Consider the following 12,000-nt stretch of genomic DNA (forward strand, 5'->3'; position numbering starts at 1 on the left):
AAGGTTGTTGTCATCAGCTCCCTATAATAAACTATGCCTAGTTAGTCTACAGTTGATGCACTTTTACAGTTTAAAAGGGTCTATTTGACCTAACTAGGCAAGTCAGAGAATAATAATGTATTATTTACAACGACGGCCTAGGAACAGTGGGTTAACTGCCTTGTTCATGGGCAGAACGAGAGATTTTTACCTTGTTAGCTCGGGGATTCGAGCTACCAACCTTTCGGTCACAAGCCACTAGACTACCTGTGGCCCCACGAGAACACCAGCCGCGCCATTAGGCTACCTGTCGGCTAGGAGTTTTACTGATGCAAATTAATTGGACATATTTACATAGTACCACTGATGACAATGACTGATGTGGCACAGCAGTTATATAATGAAGTTCCTGAAGAAGGTATTTTGACAGAGAACTTGGAATCTATAAAACGAATTATAATAATTACTTTTAAGAATACTCATTACTCAGTATATTTCTTCCAGTACCTGTCCTGGTCCTGGACCAATGATGTGTCCAAATATTTTCCTTTTTAATCACTCTCCTTATGTGGCTATAGATTGTTGTTGCATATTCAAAAATATAGCATATAAAATAAAAATACATTAAAAATGATAAACAGTTAGAAAACAATTCTTAATTTTTGAAAAGTAGGGTTCACTCTGGGGGAGAAAGTAGAAAAAAAGTAGAAACCTTGCCAATCTTACATGGTAACTTTACAGCCTTATGTAATTTTATCTGCAGAATGATTTCCCAAAACAAGTCTCAGCGGGAAATTCAAGCAAATATTGTAAATAACGCAAAATGTTTGGAACGACATTACCCACAACTCCTGCAAAACGTCATATCACTTACTTGCTGACTGGACACCCTTTTGCAGCCCAATAAAATACGGGTCCTCCCCCTTCTCAGCCAATAGGGACTCTGTTGCTATCACCGCTTATATTTTTAGCAATGGCACAGTACTTACTTGGAGTTACAAATATCCGTTCGCCAACTAAACTAGGATTTCGCTTTCTGGTTTTGTAGAGCCATGGATGTAATTGTGTGGCTCATGGGTGGGGAGAAATAAAGAAAATGCATTTTGTTATTTAGCATCGTTGTTCATACCAATATGTTCAATCATAACTACCATAATTTGCAATCCTAAATTACCCGTAACCTATTTCATATGATTTACTTATTCTTGAAACTATAGGCTTATTACTGAGGGTCGACTATTCTTCTCCTATGAGTGTATGAGTTTATTTGATAGTGTACATTACAAAAGTATCAAGAAAGTAGTCCCTATTTAGACCAACGTCATAGAACAGGGGGTGTGGGCGAAATAGTCCTGTATAAATGCGCAAGGTTGTCAAACACTAAAGTTTTCTCGGGCAGTTTTTTTTTTGTCATCCTGTCGGTTGTGGAAATGGAGACCGTATGAAGAGAATACGTTTCAGTACCCATTTAACACACCACATTATATATGCCTCTAAACAACTACTTTGAAAAGCCACATCACCTTCAAATGCAATGTAAAATACGGGAATTAAAACCACAGGAACTGAACACAAGCTGCATTAGTAAGTATACACAGCGTCCGCATATAAACATGTATGGCATTGACATACATTTTTATTTATCTACCATAACCGTACATTTGGCTCGATGGTGCATCCTCATGATTTAATCAAAGAGGCTTTAGGACTCTCAAAATATGCCCTGCCTTTTGAGAAACAGACTCTGTAATTGGTTCTGTCATCCATTTTAGATTCTGTTTATTTTTATTTTTAGACAGACCCACTCAAACTCGTATTTGAGATTCGAGTCGTGTTTATTCTTCTCTTATACAGCTAATCCATTTCTTCCTGTTTTCGGGCAGGACCAATTTATTATTGAGCTATTGTAGTCCTGCTCATGTGTCGATATAATGACATGAGACTGCAACATTCACCACTTTATTAGTCTCCTTACAAATTGGCATTGTAAATAAATGAAGGTCTTCCAGTTTGTTAGAATAGTGTATGTGTCCTTATTAGGGAAATGTGTTCTGTTACTATATACAGGTATAGTTTCCACTTGAATAAGCTTGCCACGTTGTTACAGTGAGTGGACAGATGTGTGCTTTATGGTGGTGATGATGCACTGTAAACAATGTCAACTATCAGATTAGGTCATGTAACTACTGTTGGTTTGTGTAGTCTACTTAGTAGTAGGACACAACCATGACAAACAAACATGTTCATGGTTGAGTAATGTTGCTTCAACTAATATAGTGTATGCATTATAGGTCAATTGTCAAAATTAACAACTAGGATCCATTTTGATACATGACAGCTTTTACTTTGTACTGTACATAAAGTCCCAGCTGCATATGAAAAGATGAGAAAACAGCTTTGTAGGGATGACATTGAATGACATTGGATATGTGAAATGACTATGGTGGTTAATGCTTTTTGAAGCTGTACTGTAAACTTCATTATCTTTGATTTAAATATAGTCATGAAAGTTTGTTTGCCGTCTGCCAAACATCTCCAATTGAATGGTTTCACAACTCTTCAAAGGAGCTTCTTCATATATTTAACACAAGTAAAATACTGTCTTAAATAAGAAGTGAAGTCAGGTTATGTATTGTATCTTGTTCTTGCCCATCTTCTAGCCATCGATGCAATGTTCTGCCTGCAAACAGAGTAGCTATATCTCATATCAATAATTATATTTTTTCTCAAGCTAATCTGATTCACAATATAAAATTCATCCTCCTTGATGCATACATTATAACCATGTTCTCGTAGATCTCAAGTATACAGTTGTTAAATTTAGCTTGCTGGGTAATCCTGCCTGCTGGGCAATGTTTATGGTGCGTAGGTGGACTATGTATTGCATGTGTTGTGATGACGTTAATAGTGCTGCATGGTGGGAAATGGTGTCCTTTATGCACTGTAGCCAGTACCTTGCCATTTACAGTATGCAAAACATGCCTACATGTGAACTGTACACCCACAGCCTTCTCTCGCACCTACACTGTTTGATTTGGAACTTTCTCTAATTGTGAAATCCTGAGTAGTGAAGCATCTGGCAGAAGCAGATTATCATGGTTTTCTGCCTTGATCACTGCAGCTGTTACTCCCCTCCATGTTGGCTGGCTAACCCATTCACTCTCTCATTATCCCTTCTGTTGAGCCTATTTGGTCTGCCTTTTATCTTCCTAGAAATAACACCATGTTTTTATTTTTCCACCAGTTGGACTCCTCATCTCGTTACCTGTCAAGTCTTGTTACCTGGCAACTGAAAACAACTGGTTGGACTAGGTTTTGGCCTCCTGGCCACCAAGTCTGTCCATGTTGACCACCCAGGAAGAGGTTTAAAGATTCTGCTGGATTTCAACTTACCTGCAGTACATGTAGTGGAGAAGAAAACATCAGACTTCTACAAGCCAGAGATAACTGTTCCAGTATAGTCTAATTTTGGGCTTGATTTGAATACCTGGCTATCCAGACTGCATTGGCCAGATACAGTCATGCAGCTAGAGGTAAAGGTAGCACTGAATTTCATTGTGTCCTACCTGTACAACAAACTGCCCCGTCGTCGTGCTGACCTCTTCGGGGAGGAGTTGGAGCGGATACTGTTGTCGCGCTATGAAGGCCACTGGTACCCTGAAGCTCCTCTGCGGGGCTCTGCCTTTCGCTGCCTGCACCTAGGGGCCCCCAGGGACCCAGTGGTGGAGCTAGCTGCCAGGAGAAGTGGACTGGACACAGAGGAAGTGCGTGCCAATGTACCCCCTGAGCTGAGTGTGTGGATCGACCCCTATGAGGTGTCCTACCAAATCGGGGAGAATGGAGCCGTTAAGGTCCTGTACTTGGAGGATTCATCTGGCTTAGGTGGGGAAGGCGAAATGGTGGAAGTAGTAAGTGGAGTGAGTAAAGGGGACATGGAGGTAGAGGAGGCCAAGAGCTTAGGTTTCAACCCTGAGGCCCAGGTGTTTGTTCCAATTGGAGCCCAGATATCTCCAGTTCTGCTTCCTTCCCTCTCCAGCTCACCCACACCTCTCTCGGCCTCATCCTGCCCAGTGATTTTCAGCTATCCCAGCTCCAGCACACCCACAAACCCAACGGCCCACTCTAACACATCCACACCTTCCCCTCCAAGTGGGGCACTCCCTTACCTCCCCTCTCAACAGCCAACGACTGCACTGCCCAGCACCCGTCTACCGCTGCAGCCCATCACCTTCACCACGGCCAGTTTTGCCGCCACAAAATTTGGCTCCACTAAGATGAAGAAGTGTGGCAGTTCCGGATCGGCTGGCGGCTCGAGTGTAGGTGTGCCCCCGCCACAGAGGATGCTCGCCCGTTCCCCTACCAACATCTCTCCCCCAGGGCTGCTGAAACACAAGCCCCTCTCAGTCTCCCTGCACTCCCTGGGGGCTCAGATCCCCAGCCAGCTCTCCCCTAATGCCAAAGAGTTTGTTTACCCGGCATCCCCAGGGCCCCTATACTTTGACAACGATGCTCCACCCATACTACCGCACTCAAGCCCCTTCCAGCTCCCTCACCCTGCCCACTCCCACCCCTCATTTGAGCCATTCTCCAGCCCCCCACCTGGTCCAGCTGTTGGCATCATTGGTGGTAGCGGTGGGATTTCTTACATTGAGAAGCCCTCATTTGTGGAGGGTATAGGGGGGTATAACCTGCAATATCCCAGCCAGGCCTTCCAGCCGGTAGTGCTGGCCAACTAAGCCTTTCTTATGAGTATTTCTGTTGCAGCAGTAGGGCAGTAAAGTATTTTTTTTGAAAATTGTTCTTACTGATACTACAGCGTAGAATTCGTTTTATTACTACTACAACCTCCACTATATATTTCAATATGATTATTTCCATATCATTCATTTTTTTTGTGGAATTTGATTTCAGTTTCTCTAACCAGAGGAGTAACCAGCCTCCTATTGCACATGCATCATTTTCATTGAATGTTCAGCAGAGTAAAATGCCCTTCAGCTTTGGTCTATTAACAGCAGTATGGTAGTTATGCTGTGAAAAAGGACCAATGTCCTGTAAGATGGCTTTGGAAAGCTTAGCGCTTTGCAATCTGCTCGGCCTTAGTTACCAAAGATGCACAGAGGGGTTTGTGCAGGTTTGGTGATGTCTTATTCATGCTAACAAGTGTTAAATGTGCTCTTCTGTGGCTTATGGTCATTGTGAATAGAGTGTGTCTGTTACTAGAGCCTTGAAACATGTCTGAATTGGTTTGGCGTGAGGTATCAGTATTTGCCATTCATCAGCTCTGAAATCTGGTCATGGACTTGCTTAGAAAGGGAGCCTGTGTGTAGTGTCTTGGGAAAAGGGAGGGTTTAATGTGCAGGGTATGAGGAAATGTATCTGTCATGACAGGAAGAATTACTGCCAGGGAGGTCAGCGAACCTTGGTGAATGTGAGGCAAGTTGATCTTTGTCTTCGGATATAATGATGTACTAATCTCACACAGACACACACAGACCGGATCTGTCAGCAGTGTGTGAAGGTGAACGGGCGTTGTTGGAGGGGAATAGGATGCTGCTAAGCAATGGGGATTGTGATGAATGGCTTAGCGTGAATATGAAGGAGAGGTCTTACTCTGCAGGGAAAGGAGGACGGAGAGGGAGTAAGGAGAGGAAAAAGGGATGGCAAGGCAGGGGCATCGATGGCATTTTAACACTTTTTTGGCATCTTGGGTGCAATGGCTTTAGACTGATACTTTAAAACCCGGAGCACGTTTCTGTAGAACTTTAGTGGCGTTGCAACCAAAGGCCCACGCTAGGTCCCCTGCTCTTTAATCCCTTAATTATCTCTGTTCCAGTTGCTGCTCCAGTGGGAGACCAGCATCATATAATGAAAGCTGTTTTCCTTTTCAATTACCAGGACTATGAATGTTAACTAAACCTGTGTTTTTGTCACTTTATGATGCCATGTCAGATCATTCTCATGTAGGTGTTGGTGATACCCTGACTCCATATAGGTAATCGAGGGGGCAGTAATTGTCATCAGGGTTCAGGCAGCCCACACCTTTCCTTTTGAGCCATCCAGCACTTTATATTATTGGGCTATAGATGCCATGTGACACCCCCCAGTCATGTAAGGCGCTAAACATGATTTTTTTTCTTCTTATTGGCCCATTATGTTCCAGCTGCATCTGCTAAGAAATGTTGGTTCTGTTCCAATGAGATTTGTATTTGGATAGAAGGGGGAGTGTCCCTATCCATCTGAATGTTTTCTAGATTGTGCCATGTTAACATCTGTGTATAAGCTAACATAAGTACACTGGTATTTGCTGTGATTGTCGGTCATATGCGTGTCATTCAAACTGTTTATTTATCTTTCCGTCCAGGGGTTGGGAGGGGAGGATCTCATTATAAATGTAATGGTTGTGAGAGAAGGGGTCATTTTTACATTTGTAATTTATTTTAAATTTTCTATATTTTTCCTATGTTTTTTTCAAAAGTAATTAAGTACATTTGAAAAGTTGAGAGAGCGAGATGTTATAACAGTAGGAATATGTATATATTATGTTCAGGTTTCCTTTGTTTAATTATGTGGTGAAGTTATTTTTACAAAAATAACTAAATATATATGCAAGTTGGGAATAAAAATAAAGATGTATAAAATAAAGTATTGAATGTGGATTGTACCTTGTACAGAATTTGTCCAATAAAAGACGGGTAAATGTAATTTGTTAAATTGGGGTTTTGAAGAGCTTCAGAGATGAATGTTTACAATGGGTGGAGAGTCTGACAGCATCATTTTCAGTCTGTTTCTAAGGGCAGTCTGATAACTTGTGTAAGATTTCTGTTCCTTCATAGTTCTTACACTTAAACCAAAATCTCCACATTTAAACCAAATCCCCTTAGTAGTGCTCATATGTTACTAATTTTGTCCCTTATTCATTCATATTCCATCTACATATTGTCCAGTGCCATACATCTTTGCTTTATACCACTAACCTTATTTGTGTGCCTGAACAGTCCTACTGTGACTGAATTGGCTGCCGATTTCATTCTCACACAAAGACTGAGGGAAAGCAAAAAACCCTTGATGATAATCCTTGAAGAGTATTCACCTCACATCCATTTTGTGGTAACATTCCCCTGCTCCCGCTACTATAGCCATAACTAAGACTGTCTTTACTCACACAGACACTGACCCTGGTCCAGTGCAATGTGTAACTAACGTCATATTTTAGACCACAAATATTCTAATACATTTCTTCAAGTCAAGAGTTTCAAGTAGGTTTAGGAGGAGGATCGTCATTGAATGTGCTGTTTATTATGATCAGTGACTGGTCAATCCTGGTGGACAGGCTGGTGATGGATAGAGCTATTTTTATTTGTGCTTGTTGATTCCGTGAGATGTTTGGTTTCCAAAATCCCTACGAGCATCCCAAAGTGCTGCTGCCCCCCATTGCTTAAATAATGGTCAGATTACTCTTGGTAATCGGATGTGTGCTGTATATAATTCTCTGTGCCTGCAAAGCAGGTCTAGAGGTTTGACTGGTGGCTTGGAGGCCATGTTGCAGTCACTGACTGCCTGCCAATGGGAAGGCCAGAGGACTGTGACGTTTGAGGGATGGGGGCTGCTCTACTTGGAAGTTCTGATGGATTACAGGAAAACTATAAATATTGTTTCACATTAGCTTTTTGGTCACAGGATGGACAGTGTTTTTTTGCAGTATAGTGGTTGGCTGTTGGTATACGTCTTGCATTTAAAAAAGAGTAACAGATTACACTATCCTCTCCAAGTGTTGTAATTAAAAATACTTGGTTGTTAAATCCACACTAAAAGCAGGCTGTTCTACCACCAGGATTGAATCAAAGTGAGAAACAGAGTTTTGTATTCTATCTACGTGTGTTTTATTTAACACTTTGGAATATTTTGTTGTAATAAAGAAGTATTTTCTATTTAACATTTAAGAATAAATGGATACAATTGAAAAGTAAGATATATTAATATAGTACTTTCTCTTTTGTGTGTATTTTGTTATCATTTTCCTATTTCGTATCTGATCTGTACACCCTGTAGATGTATATGAACCTTTCACTACTGAAATGCAATGACCTGTTTTCTGTGCTCCCCCATGGGAATGGGGACTTACTACTGCACTTTCTTATTGTATCAGATTATTTTTAAAGTTTGTAATAAAACAATTGCAAAAGTAAGCATGGAAAATAATACAGTTCTCTTGTCATTTTTGTCTTTCAGTTTGTCAAATGTGACAAATCCTGGCAAAATAATTATTACAAAATTATTTGGAATAGTGTCTGTTGGCCTTCTTGTGATCATGAATTCTTCTAGTATTTATGTTCCCCTGCGATATAAAAAGCCCTGCGAGGTTGTAGAAAATAAACATGTATTTCATAGCATTGCAATACGTTCTAATATTGATGTAAACATATAAAAGTCTGATTAATAATTCAACCCAGATATGAAAACCTCAAATAGCTCATCTCACAAACTCTTCGACCCCAGACAAATATTGCCTAATTTCATCACCTCGAAATATGTCCGGTGCATTATTTTGACTGTGTTAGTATATCTGTCAGATGTTTGCATGACTCCCTGTTGTGACTCCACTGGGCTCTGCTCTCCTATGGCGTGTCGATGTTTGGCATTAACATGCTTGGTCAGCTACTCCTTGGCTCCCTTTATCTCCTCACCGCCCACTCACCACATCTCATTCCCCTCCTCCATCACCCTCTCATCTTCCCTTTATCTCCTCACCCCCACTCACCACATCTCATTCCCCTCCTCCATCACCCTCTCATCTTCCCTTTATCTCCTCACCGCCCACTCACCACATCTCATTCCCGTCCTCCATCACCCTCTCATCTTCCCTTTATCTCCTCACCGCCCACTCACCACATCTCATTCCCCTCCTCCATCACCCTCTCATCTTCCCTTTATCTCCTCACCGCCCACTCACCACATCTCATTCCCCTCCTCCATCACCCTCTCATCTTCCCTTTATCTCCTCACCGCCCACTCGCCACATCTCATTCCCCTCCATCACCCTCTCATCTTCCCTTTATCTCCTCACCGCCCACTCGCCACATCTCATTCCCTCCTCCATCACCCTCTCATCTTCCCTTTATCTCCTCACCGCCCACTCGCCCATCTCATTCCACATCTCATTTCCCCCTCCTCCATCACCCTCTCATCTTCCCCCTTTATCTCCTCACCGCCCACTCGCCACATCTCATTCCCCTCCTCCATCACCCTCTCATCTTCCCTTTATCTCCTCACCGCCCACTCGCCACATCTCATTCCCCTCCTCCATCACCCTCTCATCTTCCCTTTATCTCCTCACCGCCCACTCGCCACATCTCATTCCCCTCCTCCATCACCCTCTCATCTTCCCTTTATCTCCTCACCGCCCACTCGCCACATCTCATTCCCCTCCTCCATCACCCTCTCATCTTCCCTTTATCTCCTCACCGCCCACTCGCCACATCTCATTCCCCTCCTCCATCACCCTCTCATCTTCCCTTTATCTCCTCACCGCCCACTCGCCACATCTCATTCCCCTCCTCCATCACCCTCTCATCTTCCCTTTATCTCCTCACCTCCCTCTCACCACATCTCATTCCCCTCCATCACCCTCTCATCTTCCCTTTATCGCCTCTGTTCTCTCACCAAATCCCTATTTTTCCCCTTTGCCTTTCTGCTCTCTATCCCATCGCATTTCCCCACTCTTCCCTCACCACTCCTCTCCTCTATCCCCCCTTTTCTTTTAGGCTGTGTTTATGCAACACTGCTCCCCTGTGTATGGTTGTGATCATTACGCAACTTCTCATACTCCATTGGAATACTAATGTAGATGAGGTAGGGGGATAGGCAGAGCAGAAACAGAGGACCTCAAATCTCTTGTTTTGTGTGTGTGTGTGATAAACAGCGCATGTGTTTGTGTGCATCCTGTCAGCGTTGGTAAAACAATCACTGCTGTTGGTCGATTGTTCAGGCAAGGTCAAGGCAAGGGCTCACCTTTCATTGAATTCCACTTCATTAATAATTGGCGGCAGGGTAGCCTAGTGGTTAGAGCGTTGGACTAGTAACCGGAATGGTTGTAAGTTCAAATCCCCGAACTGACAAGGTTCAAATCTGTCATTCTGCCCCTGAACAGGCAGTGAACCCACTGTTCCTAGGCCGTCATTGAAAATAAGAATTTGTTCTTAACTGACTTGCCTAGTTAAATAAAGGTACAATTTAAAAAAATATATACATGATACATATCCCATACATGGGTACATACAGATTAAAAATCACAACAGGAAATTCATCTTTATTTAAGAGTTGAAAAAAATGCACTTGACAGGTAAAGTTTGAAATTCCCTCGAAGTAATGTTTATCCTATCAGGAGTATTATAGCTGTTAAAAGAGACCGTTATAATTTTCTTTGGACTGTTTTCTACATCCAAAGAGGCTATTCTTTTAGGATGACCTTGACTGTTTGTATTGTGAAGGGCTGTTTCAGCCTGGAGTTGGTATCTTTTATAACAGTTTTCTATGCAGATCTGGTAGGAAGTAACTGTAATTGTATTCATGAACCATGTAAAAAGAAATAATTCAGTCCCCACCACCTCATTGAGAAGACTTCATTATCCTGAAACACGTGTAACATAAGGAACCAAAAACAAACATCTGACATCACAAAAAGCTAACGTCCAGTTAATTTCTAAATAGATATTTAGTATTTTACAAGATGTTTCAAACTAAAATAAAAGGAATCATTTATAACCTTGTGACTGCCCAAGGGCAAACACTACAACAGCAAAGATAGCACTCAAAATAGGAAGTACACTACATGACCAAAAGTATGTGGACACCGGCTCGTCAATCATCTCATTCCAAAATCATGGGCATTAATATGGAGTTGGTCCCCCCCCTTTACTGCTATAACAGCCTCCACTCTTCTGGGAAGGCTTTCCACTAAATGTTGGAACATTGCTGCGGGGAGTGGTTTCCATTCAGCCACAAGAGCATTAGTTAGGTTGGCACTGATGTTGGGTGATTAGGCCTGGCTTGCAGTCTGCATTACAATTCATCCCAAAGGTGTTCGATGGGGTTGAGGTCAGGGTTTTGTGCAGGCCAGTCAAGTTCTTCCACACCAATCTCGACAAAACATTTCTGTGTGGACTTCGCTTTGTGCGCAGGGACATTGTCATGCTGAAACAGGAAAGGGCCTTCCCCAAACTGTTGCCAAAAAGTTGGAAGCACAGAATCGTCTAGAATGTCATTGTATGCTGTCGTGTTAAGATTTCCCTTCACTGGAACTAAGGGGCCTAGCCCGAACCATGAAAAACAGCCCCAGACCATTATTCCTCATCCACCAAACTTTACAGTTGGCACTATGCATTGGGGCAGGTAGCGTTCTCCTAGCATCCGCCAAATCCAGATTTGTCCGTCGGACTGCCAGATGGTGAAGCATGATTCATCACTCCAGAGGACACGTTTCCCCTGCTCCAGAGTCCAATGGCTGGGCGCTTTACACCACTCCAGCCAAAGCATGGTGATTTTAGGCTTGTGTGTGGCTGCTCGGCCATGGAAACTTACTTAATGAAGCTCACGATGAACAGTTATTGTGCTGACGTTGCTTCCAGAGGCAGTTTGGAACTCTGTAGTGAGTGTTGCAACCAAGGACAGACAATTTGTATGCGCTACAGCACTCTGCGGTCCCTTTCTGTGAGCTTGGGTGGCCTACCACTTCACGGCTGAGCCGTTGTTGCTTCTCGACGTTTCCACTTCACAATAACAGCAGTTACAGTTGACAAGGGCAGCTCTAGCAGAGAAGAAATTTGACATACTGACTTGTTGGAAAGTTGGCATCCTATTACGGTGCCACGTTTTTAATTTTTTAATTTCACCTTTATTTAACCAGGTAGGCTAGTTGAGAACAAGTTCTCATTTACAACTGCAACCTGGCCAAGATAAAGCATAGCAGTGTGAACAGACAACAACACAGAGTTACACATGGAGTAAACAATAAACAAGTCAATA

General features: G+C 42.5%; 1 protein-coding gene across 1 annotated transcript; it reads left to right on the forward strand.

Annotated features, from left to right (window-relative positions):
- The first annotated feature begins 1,353 nt into the window (after positions 1–1,353).
- LOC135555560 (protein Tob2-like) lies at positions 1,354–8,178 on the forward strand. The gene is made up of 2 exons (XM_064988087.1): positions 1,354–1,563; positions 3,224–8,178. The coding sequence occupies exon 2, from the start codon at positions 3,501–3,503 to the stop codon at positions 4,713–4,715; it is 1,215 nt and encodes a 404-aa protein (XP_064844159.1). The 5' UTR covers positions 1,354–1,563; positions 3,224–3,500; the 3' UTR covers positions 4,716–8,178.
- Positions 8,179–12,000: the final 3,822 nt, after the last annotated feature.

The sequence above is a fragment of the Oncorhynchus masou genome, chromosome 15 (assembly GCF_036934945.1).
Source record: "Oncorhynchus masou masou isolate Uvic2021 chromosome 15, UVic_Omas_1.1, whole genome shotgun sequence".
NCBI lineage: Eukaryota > Metazoa > Chordata > Actinopteri > Salmoniformes > Salmonidae > Oncorhynchus > Oncorhynchus masou.

Bases quoted from the DNA above. Each gene is read 5' to 3' on its own strand.
- LOC135555560 (XM_064988087.1), top strand. From the start codon at position 3,501: ATGCAGCTAGAGGTAAAGGTAGCACTGAATTTCATTGTGTCCTACCTG.